The sequence below is a fragment of the Callorhinus ursinus genome, unplaced genomic scaffold (genome assembly GCF_003265705.2).
Source record: "Callorhinus ursinus isolate GAN/ISIS: 27379988/994484 unplaced genomic scaffold, GSC_fseal_2.0 scaffold6, whole genome shotgun sequence".
NCBI classification, from domain to species: Eukaryota; Metazoa; Chordata; class Mammalia; order Carnivora; family Otariidae; genus Callorhinus; species Callorhinus ursinus.
In genome coordinates, this window is record NW_027397068.1 from 59,177,811 (window position 1) to 59,197,779 (window position 19,969).

Here is a 19,969-nt window from a genome sequence, read left to right on the forward strand (position 1 = left end):
TAACGTAAGAAAGCGAGCAGCTCAACAAAGTCAAAGCACTCAATGAACTTAGTTCAAAAAGTTGGTGGATTTAAACTCATAAAGTCAATGCCATAACAAAATACTCCTCTAGTGCACTCTCACTTTAAGTATAAGTTTAAAAAGTCAAGCATAAATCTCTGGCTATTTCTTTGAAGTTCATTCAGGGCTCACCCTCCCTCCCACCCTCCTTTCTTTCCTCCTCTCTATTTTCAAGCACTTCCATGTACACCATCTTATTTACCCCTGAATAGAGGTATTATCCCCATAATGCAGATGATGAAACTGAAACCCAGGAAGTTTAAGTAACTTGCTCACTCTATCCAGCCAGGAAAGCTAACACCCCATAAATTAAAAGCAAGTAACTTGTTTCCAAACACTCCAACTTTAATAAAATACTTTATAATATTTTTAAAAGGCCATTTACCTGCTTGCTGACTCTATAACCTATACTTTCTGTGACCTGTCATCCTAAAAATCAGTTTTTGACTTCACTCTTATGAAGGCCCTACCTTGTGAGGAGAAAGTGTTAGTACAGCCTTATAGAAAAAAGCCTTTAAAAAATTTTAAAATTTCTTTGCAAACTTATCAGGTCTACAGTAGTTAAAAATGAATACATAAACAAAACCAACTCAAGTGGTAGTAGTGACCTTTGAAAGCCACTCTTTAGGTCAAGAGACAATAAGTTGACTATAAAAAGAGAAGTCATCAAATGCATCAGAAACACAAATAGCCAGTTCAAAATCAGCTCAAAAAAGAAACGCTGCCAAAAGCTTGTGTTTGTCTATTTAATCTTCTTCAACAAGCATTGGAGAACAAAGGGTAGTGTGGAGGGTTTTCTCAGACATGTATTTTCAGGGAAGTCTACTCTTACCTGCCACTTTTCTTCTATTCATAATGATAATATTAATAGCATTTATTGAATTCTTACTTATGTGTCAAGAACCCTCAGATCTTTATAGAGTAAACTCACTAATCCTCATGTAGACCCTGTGACATAGGTGCCCTATTTATCTTGACTTTCAGATAACGAAGCAAGCAGAGGGAGGTGAAGTAAATTGGCCCAGATCACCCAGCCACTATGGATAGAGCCAGGCTCTGAGCCCAGATGGTCTTAATCTTAATCTCTGCATTGTATTGCCCTCCAGCCTAGGCCTTCATCAGGTCCCTTAGATGCATTCCTGTTCACCTGAAATCTCCTTCCAGAGCAGGAGCCATCTGTACCAGTAGAGCGCCCAGTACTATGATTGCTCAAAAAAGTTTATTGTAATTGATAGATTGAATGAAGGAAGGAGGAATGAAAGAATGAGTATACAAATGTGTTCTGAGTAGTTGCAAAAAGAAGAGACTATTTTAGAATAGGTAGGGTCGGAAGAAAAGGTTCCATCAAGAAGCCTTGAACAATGGTAGAATTTCAGTAGGCAGAGATAAAGAAAAGGGAATTTCAGGTGGAAAAATTATATAAATTTCGAGACATTGGAAAGCCTAGAGATACATTCAGAGAACAGCAAGTTGCACCAATTGGCAGAGGCTTGGGCTACATGAATGAAGGCAATGCAAGGAGAGGTCTGATCCGGTTAACTTGAGGTTAGTTTGCTGAATTTTTTTTTACCTTAATATTTTTTTTAAAAGATTTTATTTATTTATTTGAGAGAGAGAGTTAGCAAGTGAGAGCACAAGTGGAGGGCAGGAACAGGGTGAGGGAGAAGCAGACTCCCCGCTGAGCAGGGAGCCCAATGTGGGGCTCGATTTCAGGACCCTGGGATCATGATCTGAGCTGAAGGCAGATGCTTAACCGACTGAGCCACCCAGGTGCCCCTCATCCTAACAGTTCTTATTTAAAGTCGTATGTAAGACTACTTTATTCCTGCATCTTCTCAATTGTTTCTTCTTATATTTGCCCTTTTCCTTTCTTACTTGGTGAGATTTGGCTTTATATTCAAGGATCTTTTCATGGCTGTTGTCCACTGGTAGTCTAGTGATAACCACCTCGCTAAGGTGAATGGCCACACGGACAGTTGTGCCATTTGCCTTCTCTCGCTGTACTCGCTCAATGTAGATGACAGATTTCTTCCTGTAAACCTGGACGACTTTGCCAATTTGCTGATCTTTATAGTGTTCTTGCACAACCTGTACATCATCATCCTCTTGGATGGGCATGGATCAAACATTGCACTTCTGTCTCAGCTCTCTGGAAATAGGGGAAGACATAATCTTCCTGTGAATGTGGGAAGGTGCATTGAAATGCCTTCTATGGTTCTTGCTCTGGTCAAAAGTCACAAAGGGATTGAACTTCATTTTGGCTGCTGGTGCTTCAGCAAAAGGAAAGAAGTGCTGAATGTTTTAAATAGCAGCCTGAAGGAATTACTACTTAAGGAACTGGACATCTCTGGAGGAGTATGAAAGAAGATGTAAGAGGATGAAAATCTTGGGACTGTGCTTTCAGGAAACTGAGCAGTAATTGTCAGAAATTCAAAGCAGGGGCTGCTGCCCTATAATGAATGAATACCTGGATGAGTCTTAAGAAAGTCGGTGAATCCCTGAAAGACACACAGAATTTTGTCTGTATTTGTGTATGTACACATTTCTATTGAGACTGTCTACAATCTCTCAATGATTTTCAAAAATTGTGATCCCCTGCCCCAAACAGGACTGCCCTAAGGCAAGCATCCAAATTGATGCCACCATTCCATAGATCTAAATGTCTTAAGATTATAAATGAAGTTAAACTGTTAAATAAAATCTGTTCTTTATCCTATCTTGGCAAATATAACCTCACACTATATAGTATACTAATGATATTCAAATTTTACTTTGAATTTACTCTTATCAAAAATGTAAATTAATGTAAATGTTCAAACCCTCAAAATATTAAACAATATATTATTAGAAATTATCTATTAAAACTAAAAAGCAATTAAAATAAGAATTAGATACTACTACACACCTATTAGAATGACTAAAATCCAAAACAACAACAACACCAAATACTGGTGAGGATGTGGAGAAACAGAAGCTCTCATTTACTGATGGTGGGAATGTAAAATGGTACAGCCACTTTGGCAGACAGTTGGACAGTTTCTAAAAAACTAAACATACTGTTATCATATGATCTGGCAATCCCGCCTTTCAGTTGGTGAGTGGATAAACAAACTGAGCATATCCAAACAATGGTATATTATTCAACAACAAAAAAGAAATGAGCTATCAACCCACAAAAAGACACAGAGGAAGTTTAAATGCACCTTATCTAGTGGAAGAAGCCATTCTAAAAAAAAAAATACTGTACAATTCCAACTATATGACATTCTGGAAAAGGCAAGACTGTAGAGACAATAAAAAGATTAGTGGGTTACCAGGGGTAGGGGAGGCAGGATGAATAGGTGGAACACAGGAATTTTTTTTTAAGCAGTGAAACTATTTAGCATGATACATGTGGATACATTTGTCAAAACCCAATTCAAGAAAAATCACACACACACACACACACACACATGCACGCACACACACTCCAGAGAATTTACAATACAAAGAGCGACTCCTAATACAAACCATGGACTTTAGTTAATAATGTATCAACAGTGGCTCATCAATTGTAACAAATGTATCCCACTAATGAAAAAGGAAGTTTGGTGGGGGTTGGTACTCTGTAGTTTCTACTCAGTATTTCTTGTAAACTAAAACTGCCCTACAAACTAAAGTTTATTAATTAAAAATTAAAAAGAAAAATACAAATTATAATGAATATAAAAACTTGAGAATTGTTTAAATAGACCAGAATTGTATTAATTTATTAATTTGTGTATTTGGAAGCTGATATTGATACATAAACCTAAGATTATTTCTTCCTGATTAATTGATCTCTTTACCTTATGAAATTACTTTATCACTACTATTTCTGCTCTGAAATGTATATTTTTTAAAAGATTATATTTATTTATTTAATTGACAAAGAGAGAGAGACAACAAGAGAGGGAACACAAGCGGGGTGGGGGGAGTGGGAAAGGGAGAAGCAGGCTTCCCACTGAGCAGGGATCCTGATGTGGGGCTCGATCCCAGGACCCCAGAATCATGACCTGAGCCAAAGGCAGTTGTTTAACCAACTGAGCCACCCAGGCGTCCCTCTGCAATGTATTTTGTCTGACACTAATGGAACCACTCTTGCTTTCTTTTGATTTGTGCTAGCATGCTGTATCTTTTTTCTATTCTTTGCTTTTACTCTGTTTCTCTTGACATTTAATAAGTGATTTTCTTGTAGGCAGCATATTGTGCTTTGATTTTTATCCAATCTGACCATCTCTGCCTTTTAATTGGAGTGATTAGACCACTTACATTTAATGTGATTATTATGTATTAGATTGAAATCTAATCTTGCTATTTGTTTTCTATTTTTTCCATCTTTGTTCTCTTTTCCCTCTTTCTGCTTTCTTTTGGATCAATTGAGCATTTTAATGATTCCATTTTTTTCTCTTTTGCTGGCATGTTAGTTATTTTGTCATTTTAGTTGCTTTAGGTTTATAGTATCCTTCATTCACGTATCTCAGTTTACTTTTGAGGGGTATTATACCACTTTACAAATAGTTTAAGAACCAGTTTTAAGGTTCTATTATTGTCATACATTATTATTAACATATTTTATAAATCCCACAGTACATTTTTATTATTTTTGTTTAAATAGTTAATTATCTTTTAAAGATATTTAATAATAAGAAAAAAATCTTATATATTTATTTATGTAGTACCATTTCTGGTATTCTCCATTTTTCTGTTTGTAGATTTCCATATTTCCATTTAGCATCATTTTCTTTTTGCCTGAAAGGTTTCCTTTTACATATCTTATAGTCTGCTGATAATAAATTCTTCCATTTTTTATATGTCTGAGAAAATCTTTATTTCACCTTCATTTGTGAAAGATACATTCACTGGATATACAATGATAGGTTGACAGGTTTTTCCCTTAATATTTTTTCTTTTAGTCTTCCATTGTTTCCTCGTATATTATTTCTGGTGTGAAATTTATTATTATACTAATCTTTTTTAACTTTTTTCCTCTCTACATAATGTGTTTTTTTCCTCTGGCTGCTTTTAAGATATTCTCTTTATCATTGGTTTTGAGTAATTTAGTTATGATATGCTTTGGTATACTTCATGTTTCTTGTGCTTGAGTTCACTGAGCTTCTTGGATCTGTGGGTTTATAGGTTACATCAAATCTGGAAAAGTTTTGGACATTATTTCTTCAAATATTTTTTCCATCTCTCTTTTCCTTTAGGGGACTCCAATTTTGTGTGTGTGTGTGTATAGAGTTTTCCTACTCTTAAAGAGTAGGAAGAGTAGATTATGTCTTATACCTTGTTGGGTGCTAGGTATTTTTGAATTCCCATAAGTGTTCTTGAACTTTGTTAAATTACTTGGAAACAGTTTGATCCTACTGAGAAAAAAATTTTCTGACCACTCCTTCCAGTAAATTATGAGGTTTTTCAGTCTGGTTTGTGAAAATAGGCACCATTTCTGGCCTTGTGCAAGCAGCAGTTACTGCTTCCTCCAATCCTTTTACCTGGTTTTGCCCCCAGCCCCAGGTAGTTTTCTGATATGCATTAACTGATAAATCCTCTGCTGAATACTCCAGGGGGATCTTGTGCAAATCTGCTGGGATCTCTCTATACTCAACTCTCTCTCCCCAGTCCTCTATCCTGTGAACTTTAGTCAGCTTGGTCTCCCTGGACATTCAGATTCATCTCCTCAACTCAGGAAATCTGCCTGGCTTCTTCTCTGTACCATGTGCTGGAAACTCTTTCAAAACAGCAAACTGGGACAAGCAGGGCTTACCTTGTATGTTTTCCACATCTTGGGGATCACAGTCCTTCATTATTTAATGTTTAATATCTTGGAGATTGGTGTTTATATATTTTGTTTCTACTTGTTATTCAGTTGGGAGGGTAAATCTGGTCCCTGTTACTCCATCATGTTTGGAAGCAGAAGTCAATGTATAAGTGTTAACTAAATAGTCTACTATTTAGTAGATTTAGTAATTTAGTAATTTAGTAATTTAGTATTAGCAGTATCTAGGCTCATTTTCTTCAGTCAGGGGCAGAAAAATGACTGTTAATAATCAGGACTTACAGTGCAATTCCACGAGTTGCTGGATTTATTATAAACTTTTAGAATTAGAAAGATATACAAAAATTATCTGGTCCAAAAGGATATAATGCCTGGGAATAGTCTAGGGTAGAAAGCATTAGAATGAAGGATTATACTGACCATGACCTAATAAATATTTCAGCTTAGGGATTAACTATTCTAGAGACTTTTGTACAGACCCAACATTTGCCATAATAAAAAGTTTAAAAAATTATCCAATCCAAAGAAAAAAAAACAAAAAAAAATTATCCAATCCAACTCTTTGATTTTACAGTTAGGAAAACCTATGTGGCTGTGTTGGGGCTAGCATAATGATGATAATGATGATGATGATGATGATGATTACTACACTCAGCAAAGTACTTTCTTATTTCATTCTGCACAAAACAAAGAAATAAAAGAAGCAATGAGTGTTTGCAGAAAGGAGAGTAGGTCTCATTTATTGTGATGGAAATTTGTGGTTGTTCCAAATAAAGCTGAAAAGTGATGATGATGATGATGATTATAACAGCTTACTACTTTCTAGGCACTATTATAAGTAGTTTGCATGAGTTATCTCATTAAATTCTCATAATTTCCATATATAAGATAGTCTGCAATTCATATTTTTTCACATTTTGACATTTCTGAAGTCAGGATGGATCTTTTGACTGTTGGTATAGTACAGTTACTGTCAATCTGGATAGTGTAGTATTTTCAGAGAGAGAGTGTACCTTTGTTTCAGCCAGTAGTCTGGTGGCATAATTAAACTAGTCCACTGTAAACTATCTGAGGCCTTTTGCCCCACACAGGTAATATGAATTCAGACTTCAAATTTCCATGACTATCAACTGCATACAATTCTCAGGGGAGATTTAACCCCCCTACATCTAGTGTCAAATTGAGATACCAGTAGGACCTGGATTAAGATAAGATGGTGGGGCTGCAATGAAGAGTTGTCGAAGGATAAAAATTAGTATGACTAGAAGCAGACTTTAAAAGCAACTTCTATCAACATATTTTTTTCCACTATACCTGACTAGCATCTTAGTTCTCTATGGCAGTAGCAACAGTAAAATCGGCCATATTAAACAGGACTATCTTGAAAATTTTATTTCCAATTCCAAATGGAGCTTTATATTGTGTTTGCCCTAAATTTATTTATTCTTCTCTTCCAGATGACTATAAATGCAAAGTAGAGCTTATTTTGACACTTTCAACAATGGACAGATCATCCACACAGAAAATCAATACGGAAACATGGACTTATACTATGTTTTAGAACAGACAAACTTAACAGACGTTTAGAGAATATTCCATCCAACAGTAGCAGAATGCACATCTTCTCAAATGCACATGGAATGTTCTCCAGGATACATCATTTGTTAGGCCACAAAACATCTCTTAATAAATTTAAAAATATTGAAATCATATTAAGTAACTTTTTCAGCCATAATGCTATAAAACTAGAAATCAGTTACAAGAAAACTAGAAAATTCACAAATATGTGGAGAGCAAACAACATGCTACTGAACAACCAATATGTTAAAGAAGAAATCAAAAGAGAATTAAAAATTTCTCGAGACAAATATGGAACCACAACCTACCAAAACTAATGGGATGGAGCAAAAGCAGTTCTAAGAGGGAAGTCCATAGCAATAAATGTCTAATGATAATGAAAAAAAAAACCTGTTTAAATAAACAACTTTACACCACAAAGAAATAGGAAAAGAAGAACAAACTAAGCTTAAAGTTAGCATAAGGAGGAAAATAACAAAGACGAGAGTGGAAATAAAGGAAGTCAAGATTATAAAGACAATTGAAAAGATCAATTAAAGTAAGAGGAGATTTTTTGGAAAAGGTAAGCAAAATTGATAAACCTTTATCTAAACTTACCAAGAAGAAAAGAAAGAAGACTCAAATAAATAAAGTTAGAAACAAAGGAGGAGATGTTACAACTGATACCACAGAAATACAAAGGATCATGAGAGACTAAAACAAATAATTATATGCCAGCAAATTGGACCACCTAGAAGAAATGGAAAATTCCTAGAAACATACAACCTACCAAGACTAAATCATGAAGAAATACAAAATCTGAACAGACCCCTTACAAATAAAGTAATTAAATCAGTAATAAAAACCCTCCCAACAAACAAAAGTCTAGGGCCAAATGGCTTCACTGGTGAATTCTACTAAATATTTTAAGAATCAGTACCTGGGGTGCCTGGGTGGCTCATTCAGTTAAGCGCCTGACTTCAGCTCAGGTCATGATCCCAGGGTCCTGGGATTGAGCCCCGCATTGGGCTCCCTGCTGAGCAGGGAGCCTGCTTCTCCCTCTCCTGCTCTTCCTGCCTGTGCTCTCTCCCTCTGTGTCAAATAAATAAATAAAATCTTAAAAAAAAAAAAAAAGAATGAGTACCAATCCTCAAACTCTTCCAAAAAAATAGAAGCGGACAGAACACTTTTGAACTCATTTTACAAGGTCAGCATTACACTGATACCAAATCCAATCAAGGACAACTACAAGAAAACAAAATTACAGGCCAATATCCCTGATGAATATAGATGCAAAAATCCTCAACAAAATATTAGCAAACTAAATTCAACAATATATTAAAAAGATTGTACACCACGATCAAGTGGGATTTATTTCAGGGATGCAAGAATGGTTCGACATCCGCAAATCAATCAATGCAATACACCACATTAACAAAGTGAAGGCTAAAAACCTCGCAATCATCTCAATAGATGCAGAAAAAGCATCTGACAACATTCAACATAGATTCATGATAAAATCTTGTAACAAACCAGATATGGAGTGAACATACTTTAACATAATAAAGGCTACATATGACAAGCCCACAGCTGTCATCATGCTCAATGGTGAAAAGCTGAAAGCTTTTCTTCTAAGATCAGGAACAAGACAAAGATGCCTACTCTTGTCACTTTTATTTAACTTAGTATTAGAAGTTCTAGCCAGAGCAGTTAGGCAGGAAAAAGAAATAAAAGCCATCCAAATCAAAAAGGAAGACATAAAAATTTCTCTATTTGCAGATTACACATAATAGATAGAAAACTCTAAAAACTACCCCCAAAATTTTTAGAATAAAAAAATTCAGTAAAGTTGAAGGATACAAAATCAATATACAAAAATCAGTTGTGTTTCTATACCATGACAATGAACTATCAGTAAGAGAAAATAAGTAACCAATCTATTTACAATTGCATAAAAATGAATAATACACAAAGAATAAATTTAACTGAGGAGGAGAAAGATCTATACACTGAGAACTATAAGACATTGATGAAGACAAAAATAAATGGAAAAATTCTGTGTTCATGGATTAGAAAAATTAATATTATTAAAATATCCATATTACCCAAAGCAGTTTTATAAGGATTCAGTACAATCCCTATCAAAATTCCAATGGCATTTTTTCAAAGAAATAGTATGGTATTGGCATAAATACAGACACATAAATCAATGGAACATAATAAAAAGCTCAGAAATAAATCCATGCATATATGGTCAATTAGTTTTCCACAAAGAAGCCAATAATATACAATGGAGAAAAGATAGTCTCTTCAATAAATGGTGTTGGGAAAACTGGACAGTCAAATACAAAAGAATGAAATTAGACCTCTGTCTTACACCATACACAAAAATCAACTCAAAATGGATTAAATACTTGAATGTAAAACATAAAACCACAAAATTCCTGGAAGAAAACATAGGGGGTAAGGTCCTTGACATCAATTTTGGCAGTGATTTTTTTTTTGGGGGGGGGCTTGACACCAAAAGCAAAGATAATAAAAACAAAATAAACAAGTGAAACTACATCAAATAAAAAGCTTTTGCATAGGAAACTATCAACAAAAAGAAAAGACAACATACCAAATGGGAGAACATATTTACAAACCATGTATCTTATAAGGGGTTACTGTCCAAGACATATGAAGAACTCATACAACTCAATAGCAAAAACAAAAACAAGACAAAACATTTTAAAAATGGGCAGAGGAACTGAACAGACATTTCTCCAAAGAAGACATACAAATGGCCAACAGGTATATGAAAAAGTGCTCAACATCACTAATCATCAGGGAAATGTAAATCAAAAGAACAATGAGATATCACCTTCCACCTGTTAGAGTGGCTGTCATCAAAAAGACAAGAGATAACAAGTTGGAAAGGATATGAAAAAAAGGGACACCCTGTGCATCATTGGTGGGAATGTAAATTGGTGCAGCACGTATGGAAAACAGTATGAAAACTCCTCCAAAAATTATGGGGCGCCTGGGTGGCTCAGCCAGTTAAGCATCTGCCTTCGGCTCAGGTCATGATCCCAGGGTCCTGGGATCAAGACCCGAGTGGCTCCCTGCTCAGCAGGGAGCCTACTTCTCCCTCTCCCTCTGCTGCTCCCCCTGCTTGTGCTTTCTCTCTCTCTCTCTCTCTCTCAAGTAAATAAATTCTTAAAAAAAAGAAAGAAAATTCCTCAAAAAATTAAAAATGGAACTACCATATGATCTAGCAATCCCACTTCTGGGTATAAATCCAAAGGAAATGAAAATAGGATAGTGAAGAGATATCTGCACTCCCATGGTGCCTTGCAGCATTATTCACAATAGCCAAGATACAGAAACAACCAAAGTGCCCATCAATGGATGAACGGATAAAGTAGATGTGGTATATATATACAATGGGATATTATTCAGTCATGAGAAAGAAGGAAATCTTGCCATTGGTGACAACATGGATGGACCTCATGGGCATTATGCTAAGTTAAACCAGCCAGACAGAAAAAGGCAAATACTGCGTGGTATCACTTACATGTGGAAACTTAAAAACAACAACAACAAAAAAGTCAAACTCATGGAAACAGAGAGTAGAAAAGTGGTTTTCAAGGGCTAGGGGTCGAGAGAAATAGGGAAAGGTTGGTAAAAGGGTACAAACTTTCAGTTATGAGATGAATGAGGTTTGAGGATTTAATGTAAAACACGGTGACTATAATTCATAACACTATAAGTTTATATAATTGAAATTTACTAAGAGAATAGAACTTTTTGTTTCATCAAAACAACATAAATCAATGCTGTTTATTTTAATATTATAATTTTATACTTTTAATATGTAGATTTTTTCAAATTTTTTAAAGTTTTTTATTTTAATTCCAGTATAGTTAACATACAATGTCATATTAGTTTCAGGTGTACTATAACATAGTGATTCAACACTTCTGTACATTACTCAGTGCTCATCACAGTAAGTGCACCCTTCATCCCCATCACCTATTTCACCCATCCCCCCACCCACTCCCCTCTGGTAACCATCAGTTTGTTCTCTATAGTCAAGAGTCTAGGAGTACCTGGGGGGTTCAGTCGGTTAAATGTCTGACTCTTGATCTCAGCTCCAGTCTTGATCTCAGGGTCCTGAGTTAAAGTCCTGTGTTGAGCTCCACACTGGGGGTGGAGCCTACTTAAAAAAAAAAAGTTAAAGCATCGGTATCTTGGTTTGTCACCTCTTTTTTTTTTCCTTTGTTCGTTTGTTTCTTAAATTCCACATATGACGTTTGAATTTTATAGTTTTCTAATAAGTCTGTAACCATAAGGAATTTATACCATGTTTATGTAAGTAACATTGTATTTATATTATATTCAAGTAATTTGTTAACACTGAGTGTCATATATTTTTTTCCTTGAAGAGGGGTCTACTCACTACTTAAGTTGGAGACAAGATGTCCTAGGACCCTGAAAAAAATAAGGCATGAATAGATTATATACTGCACCCACATTTGCATTGTAATCAATCATGAATTCCAGTTTGCCTGGGGGCATTTGTTTTGTAAATGTTTCTTTGTGACTAAGGATGTAGAATTGTGGCAAAATTTCCTGTTTCATAATTGACTATGCCTATCACCACCTTGTAGAAAATAGGGTTTAAAGAAATCAGCTAGAGTGGCCTGCTTTCAACACTGAGACTTAGTGATGCAAGGCCACATCAGCTCCTACCAAAGATTCCTATTCACGCTCTGGGCCCATATGTAAGGTAAGGAGCTGCAGACTGAGAGGAACATCTATCAGCTTCCCCAAGATCTCATCAACAAGATCATCATCCCAAGAGCAGGCACCTGCAAGAAGACTGTCCCCTGAATCTGTGAGTTTACTGCTGAGACTTCAATCTGTTTTCACTGTGTCACTTTTAGTAAGCTCATCTTTAAAACGTATTCATCATTTGAAACCCGTTTGTCTTTTGTGGTGCCAATATTGTACTTTTACATTTTCCTTAGGGTCATGGAAGGATGCTGGCCATGGTCCATGCACTCACAGAAATTATGAACCATTTCTAAGGAAGGACTCAGTCCTTTTGAAGATTGTGTTAAAGGGAAAAGTAAGACAAAGTCATGGAGCTGCAGGAAGAGGATGAAATGGATAAAGAAAAAGAGAAGAAAATCATGTCTCAGCCCCAAAGTAAGGCTTTGTGGTGTAGAAATACATAGTTTCTAAATGAGTGGCACGAATTCATCTAAATGAACAAAATATGGATTATAAAAATGTTTAGTCTGTGAAAATTATGCTTGTTGAGAACAAATTTAATTATTCCAATTCAAAGCCAATATTTAAAGGCTCACGATGAAACCATTACTTTATTATTAAAAGGCTTGGCTTTTTTGTTAGATTCTATTTATGCTTTTCTGTTTCACTTTTATCAGTTCCGCAGGACAGGGCAATGGTGCAAAAAGGGGTTTACAAGAAGTGAGTATTGAGAAAGTCTCATCTTAAAATAGTTTTGCAACTTGTTATGCAAAATCACAGATGCAGAAAAATCATTAAGAGCCGTTAAGCAGATCAATTATACTATCTCTAGACCTGATATTTTTTAGCTCATTCTTTCACAGAGAGTGTTCTATTTGTATGCATAGAACAGCTGTACATGCTCACCTTCAAGCCTCTTGCAAGTACGCCAATATATCAGAGGGAAGTTTTCACTTAATTGCAATTTGGGTTAAAATAAAAATACAGCCAGGTCACTTCAGGAATTGTAGGCAGGAATAAGATTTAACTAATACCAAAACAGTACATTTTCATCACTGATTTTCTACTCCTTGTGTACCATGTACAGAAAAATAAGCTTACTGCACAATAAGAAATTTGTTTTTCTATGAGTTATTGTTGCATTCTTTTCTTTCTTTCTTTTTAGTAATTTTTCTAAGCTTATTTAGATTTAGACATCATTCTTTGAGTGGAGGTAACAGGATAAGAGAAATCATTTGCTTCAGATAGTCCTTATTTTTTGGTTCTTCTGTGATCTTTAATTCTGTTCTTGGATTCTTAATTGGTGGTTAAGAACATGGACTTTCATGTTGGATACGAGGATTTGAATCTAGGATCCTTTGCTTGCTGGTGTTGGGACAGTGGACAGGAGATTTTAAGGCTCATTTCCTCCTCTGTCAAATGGGGTTGAGTTGTACATGCCTTACAAATTTGTAATGAGAATTAAACAATATACAAAAGTGTTAGCATAGTGGTTGTCACATTGTAACTGAGCAATAAGTATCAGTTACCTTTATTTTATTTTTTAAAAATATTTTATTTATTTATTTGTCAGAGAGAGAGAGAGCATAAGCAGGGGGAGTGGCAGGCAGAGGGAGAAGCAGGCTCCCCACGGAGCAAGGAGCCCGGTGCGGGACTCGATCCCAGGACCCTGGGATCATGACCTGAGCCGAAGGCAGACGCTTAACTGACTCAGCCACCCAGGTATCCCCAGTTCTCTTTAATATAGGTATTAGCATTATGGGGCTTATGTATTTTTAAATGAGCTGATGTCTGCTAATAATTGTACATTTAAATATTGAGCTTCAAAGGGTGTCTTAGTCCATGAAGGCTATATGCTATAGCAAAATTACTCTAGACTTTATGGCTTATAAATAGCAGAAGTTTATTTGTCATAGTTCTGGAAGCTGGGAAGTCCTAAGATCAAGGTGCCAACAGATTTGGTGTCTGGTGAGACCCTAATTCCTGGTTCGTAGACAGCCATCTACTTGCTGTGTTCTCACATGATGAAGGGGCAAGAGAGCTCTCCAGGGAGCCTGGGTGGCTCAGTTGGTTAAGCAACTGCCTTCGGCTCAGGTCATGATCCTGGAGTCCCAGGATCGAGTCCCACATCGGGCTCCCTGCTCGGCGGGGAGTCTGCTTCTCCCTCTGACCCTCCCCCCTCTCATGTGCTCTCTCTCTCTCATTCTGTCTCAAATAAATAAAAAAATCTTTAAAAAAAAAAAAAGAGAGCTCTCTGGGGCCTCTTTTATAAGAACATGAATTCCATTCATGATCTTATCACCTTCCAAGGCCCCACCTCCTAATATCATTGGGGATTAGGTTACAACATAGTAATTTTTGGCAGACACAAACATTCAGTGGGTAGGGAAAGGTTAGGAACTGTGTTCTCTGGTAAACTGTGTATCCTGAGTCATGATGGTTTGTTTGCAGTACTGAGGTACAGATTTTCTCACATTTAGAAGTAATTTAAAGCTTATTAGATATTAAGATATTTAATATCTTAAACATAACCTAAGATGTTTAATATCTTAAACATAAACCTATTCTTTATATATTTCCATAAATAATATTTTATGTAGAGAAGCTATATGCAAGAAGATTTGCCTATGAATTAGAATATTTTTCTAGTCTGAGTGTACTGGAGAAAAATTTATATTATATGACATACAACATGGTTTCTTCATAAAGCTAACCAGTAGACTGAAATAAGGAGATGCTAATATTATCATTCTTGTTAAGGACTGTAGGTATAAAATTTTCAGAGCAGGGATTTAGACAGTACGGTATAGCTGATTAAGGATGGCTGTTCAAGGTCCCAACATGAAACAGATGGTACATTCAAATTAGAATAATTCGATGAAGGTTTATAAATAAAGGTAATATTATAAAGGTATAGGCAGAATGGAAACTATAGGGACTCCCAGGAGGTGATACTCCAGGCCTGAGAGCCATGAGCAGGGACAGGTAATCAGAACCAGGAAGGAGAGGGAATCATACAGAACAGACCATCTTAGAGGAACAGTGACCTTCTGTTGAGGAACACAGATAGTCCTCTGCTTGGAATAAATTCCCTGACCTCATTCTGCTCTCCTGCTAGATCTCCCTATTGGCTAAGCCCAACAGGATTGCCTGTTGCAATCCTCCATTAAGATCAACCATCCAGGGTAGACAGCAGAATGGAGGGAGGTAGAAAGTAAATCTGAAGGGGCAAACAGAAGGTGTCCTCACACATGCTGACATTATTGAAACCTAGAATTTGTTTCTTCTTGTTATTATATTCATTGGTGGCCAGTGTTTATAAAAGAGTTGAAGCTTTATAAACATGTACTAGATAAGATCCTTACAGGAATTAAGTTTTAAGCTATTTTTTGAACAATGAGAGAAAAGAACATGGCTTAAAATCCATGTTTTGTTAAAAAAAAAAAAACAGTGCTAGATCCATATTCCTAAATCTCATTACACCTGAGTGCTACCCTCTAAAATGTTATCTCAGTGCCCTGAGCTCCCAAGTTCTGCTCAGTGCTTACTTCTGTCATTCATTCACTCATCATTCAACAAATATTTATCGAGAGTCTCCAATATCCTAGGTATCATGTTAGGCTTTGGGTATAAAGTAGTAAGTAGAAACATAATTTCCAATCTGAATCTAAAAATATTTTTTGAAACCAATGGTTTAATAAAGAACTGTTTTGAGTGATATAGAGAAAGGCTTACCTAGTTTAGCAAATCTGTGTTCATAAAGGTAATCATCGAGAGCAATAGAACCACATAATCACTGAAAGTCCAAATCTAATATATAAACATAAAAATGTGAGACTGTGTGGCAGCCATTTATGTACTAAGGGCCATAGACTTTTTAGGTAGCATATTTCCTCCCTCCTAAAAGAAAGAACTTTATCTTAAATTTTAAGCTGTCCAACTCTGGAAAAGCTTATCCAAATATGATTTGTGAGACAAAGCACAGGGCCCTCGCAGGATCTAGAAAGCACTGCCCAATATAGTAACCAAAGAACTGGTAATGTTCGCAGTGATGTTCTAGTCTGCACACTCCGATGTAGTGGACACTAATACCCACTGGTTATGATGGCTCTTGTGCACTGAAAATGTCACTGAGCTGAAGAACTAATTTAAAATTTTGCTTAATCTTAATTAATTTAAATTTAAATAGCTACCTGTGGCTACAATAGTCGACAGTGCGAATCTAGAACAAGATGTGCAAGATGGGGCTTGCTAATTCATTTAATCTCATTTCCCTTTTCAACAGGGTTAACAACGGCTGTTCGTTCACTCATACCACATCATGTGTCTAGCAGCATGTCAGGTGGAGAGCAAATCAGAGCTAGGTTATAAGAAGTAACAAGTGTTGGGCGCCTGGGTGGCTCAGTTGGTTGGGCGGCTGCCTTCGGCTCGGGTCATGGTCCTGGAGTCCCGGGATCGAGTCCCGCATCGGGCTCCCTGCTCAGCAGGAGCAGGGAGTCTGCTTCTCCCTCTGACCCTCTTCCCTCTCGTGCTCTCTGGCTCTCATTCTCTCTCTCTCAAATAAATAAATAAAATCTTTAAAAAAAAAGAAGTAACAAGTGTTGGCAAGGAGGTGGAGACATCAGAACTCTTGTGCGTTGCTAGTATAAATGTAAAACGGTGCAGCTTCTGTGAAAAATGTCTGATGATACCACAAAAAAATCACACAGAGAATTACCATATGATCCAGCAATTCCACTTCTGGGTATACACACCAGAAAAATGAAAGCAATGACTGAAAAAGAAATATTATTCAGCGTTTAAAAGGAAAAAGATTCGGACACACATGCTATAACATAGATAAACCTTGAAGCCATTATGCCGAGTGAAACAAGCCAGTTACAAAAGGATACACATTGTTCCATCCTACTTATATGGGGCGGCTGGGTGGCTCAGCCGTTAAGTGTCTGCCTTCGGCTCAGGTCATGATCCCAGGGTCCTGGGATCGAGCCCCGCATAGGGCTCCCTGCTCGGCGGGAAGCCTGCTTCTCCCTCTCCCACTCCCCCTGCTTGTGTTCCCTCTCGCTGTGTCTCTCTCTGTCAAATAAATAAAATATGTCAAATAAATAAAAATAAATAAAAAAATACACGAATGTCTAGAATAGTCAAATTCACAGAGACAGAACATAGAGTGGTGGCTGCCAGGGGCTGGGGAGTGGGGGATTAGAGAATTAAGTGTTTAATGGGTACAGAGTTGTCAGCTGGGGATAGATAAAAAATTCTAGAAATGGATGGTGAGGGTTGCATAACAATGTGAATGTACTTATGGAGCTGAACTTTACATTTTAAAATTGTGACAATGGTAAGTTTTATGTCACAAATATTGTATCACACACAAAAAAGACAGGTTAAACTAATTAATATGTCCTCAAGGAGTTTGCAAACTAGCATGGCAAAGAGAAATGATGGTTGGTGGTTACTACATGGTGTGGGGATAAAAAATGACTATTTACTGAGGGTGATGGAGGAGTTATATGTGAGAGGGGTGGCTGGGGTAGATGACCGTCCAATCCTGGGATTCAGTGGGCTTATGAGCCCTTCAAATTTGGGATGGCAGTAGGATACAAGATGGTGTATACAGAGGACAAGACTTCATTTCATGTAGCAGATATCCCCCTCTCCAAATGCTTGTCCTGCTTTAGCTGGGTTTATCCTAAAGTCCTCATCCATACTCATGGTTCAGAAAATCCAGACTGGAGGTGAGGGCCAACCTCTCCAGAAAAAATGTATAAAACATAGGAGACCAACCTGGGAGCCTAGAAGGGGGTGGGCACATCAATTGCAGAAAACCCAGGTCCGTCTAGACTTTGTCATTATCAACATCTTCAGCCCTTCATCATCTAAGTCTCAAAGATCCCACTCTCTGATAACCAACTTGCATTTTTCCAACTGAATCTCTCTAATCCCCCACTGCACAATTCCTTGACATCCTGGAGCCTCCAATCCATTAACCTAACAGCTTTTCACTTTCCTCAACACCATCATTTAAGTCCTCTTTTCTCTCCTTCTTTGGTTTCAGTGCCATGGTCCTTCCTTAAAATCATTCCCTTGCATAGATGCTCCATGCTCTTGTCCCTCGCTCCTCCGACGTACTCAGCTGGCAACTCCAAACTCTGGTTGTATCTGGACCTCTGCCTAGCATTATTTCTGCCCAAATAGGCAAAAGAGGCTGGTGAGAATACACAACTATCCCAACTGGCCTCCCTTTATATCTTGGTCCCTGACTTCAAAACGAACCCTTAGTGTTATCCAGCACTCTGACTATATTTTCAGAGTCTATTTACTCTCTCACTGTCCCTGGATGATATTTCGTACTTTCTATCCTCTTCTCAAACTTCCTTTCTTTCCACTGATAACCTTGTTTCTTCACCGATAAAACATTCCGCCTCCACATTTACCAGCATCTGTGCCCATAAGTTCTGCCTCCCCTCCAGCTATCAGAAAAGAATTCTATTTTCTCTATCTTCTCCATTTAACCCCAACATTCCTGCTGTGCTTCGGATCCCACCCCTGCTCATCTACTCAAGAACATTGCTACAGCAATGGTCTTCACGCTTCTGCATCCTCACTTTTTCCTTCTCTTTTGGCTCATGGCCATGAGCATACAAACAGGCATATCTTCTAATTAAAAATAGAAACCTCTCTCTTGACCGTATATTTCTTCCAGCTATTGCCCCATTTTTCTGTCTCCATTTATTCTTTTTTCGTTCTCTCTGGGCCCAATCCAGACAGGTTTGATCACTGCACACCACCAGAATTCTTCTCATCAAGTGTGCCATTGACCTCCAGGTGGCCAAGCCCATTGCTGTATTCAGTTCTAATTTTACCCACCTTAGCAGCATTTGATAGAGTTAATTCTTGAAACATTGTTTTAATTTGGCTTCTGGAACAGCACTGTCTGTTAGTCTAACTCCTATATCACTGATTATACCTTCTCATTCTCCCTTTTTGATTCTTCACCTTCCTGACCTCTGACCTTTGGAGTGCCCCAGGACTCAGACTTCACTAAATCCTATCTGCATATCACCTATATGCTAAGGACTCCCAATTAATAGCATTATCCCAGACTCATCTATCTAAATGTCTTCTTGACAACTCAAAACTTAAAGTGTCCAAAATGGAACTCTTAATCCCCAGCAACCCTCCCCTCCCCTCCCCCAGGCCCACAACTTGCTTCTCAAGCAGTCTTGCCTGCTTAGCATAAGGAACCTCTTTTCTTTTAATTGCTCCAAGTAAAAACCTTGACTCATCCTGGTTCCTTTTACTCTGTCATGTCCTACATCCAATTAATCAGCCAGTCCTGTCAGCTTCTCCTTGGGAATATATCCAGAACCTGCCCACTTCTTACCAGCTCTACTGCTAGCGTTTTGAATCAGTGAGGGTTGTCAGAGAAACAGAACCATGTATATATGAATGAAACATATATATATTATGGAGGCTGAGAATTTCTATGATCTGTAGTTGGCAAGATAGAGACCCAGGAAAATTGGTGTTATAATTCCTGTCTAAGTCCAAAGGCCTGAGCAGGAGAGTAAATGGTGTAACTTTCAGTTTGAGGCCAAGTCTGAAGGCAGGAAAAAATTGATGTCCCAGTTCAAAAAGAGGCCCAGAGAGGACAAATTCTCCCTTTTCCGGGGAGAATTGTTCTATTCAGGCCTTCAACAGATTGGATGAGGCCCACCCATACTGGGGAGGGCAATTTACTTTACTCATTCTATAGATTCAATCAATAATGGTGTAGAGGAGATAAATCTCCCC

General features: G+C 37.2%; 1 protein-coding gene and 1 pseudogene across 3 annotated transcripts in view; one reads left to right on the top strand and one right to left on the bottom strand.

Annotated features, from left to right (window-relative positions):
• Window positions 1-1,879: 1,879 nt before the first annotated feature.
• On the bottom strand, window positions 1,880-2,316 carry LOC112819285 (large ribosomal subunit protein uL24-like; annotated as a pseudogene).
• A 9,762-nt stretch (window positions 2,317-12,078) lies between these two features.
• The window catches only part of STX11 (syntaxin 11), a 48,844-nt gene continuing 40,953 nt past the window's right edge, over window positions 12,079-19,969 (top strand). The window contains exons 1-2 of one of the 3 annotated variants that reach the window (XM_025866270.2): window positions 12,079-12,341; window positions 12,427-12,607. In XM_025866270.2, the coding sequence (XP_025722055.1) occupies window positions 12,541-12,607 (67 nt within the window). In that variant the 5' untranslated portion in view covers window positions 12,079-12,341; window positions 12,427-12,540. The remainder of the gene's footprint in view (window positions 12,342-12,426; window positions 12,608-19,969) is intronic. The other 2 variants (XM_025866269.2, XM_025866271.2) reach the window with 2 other exon arrangements.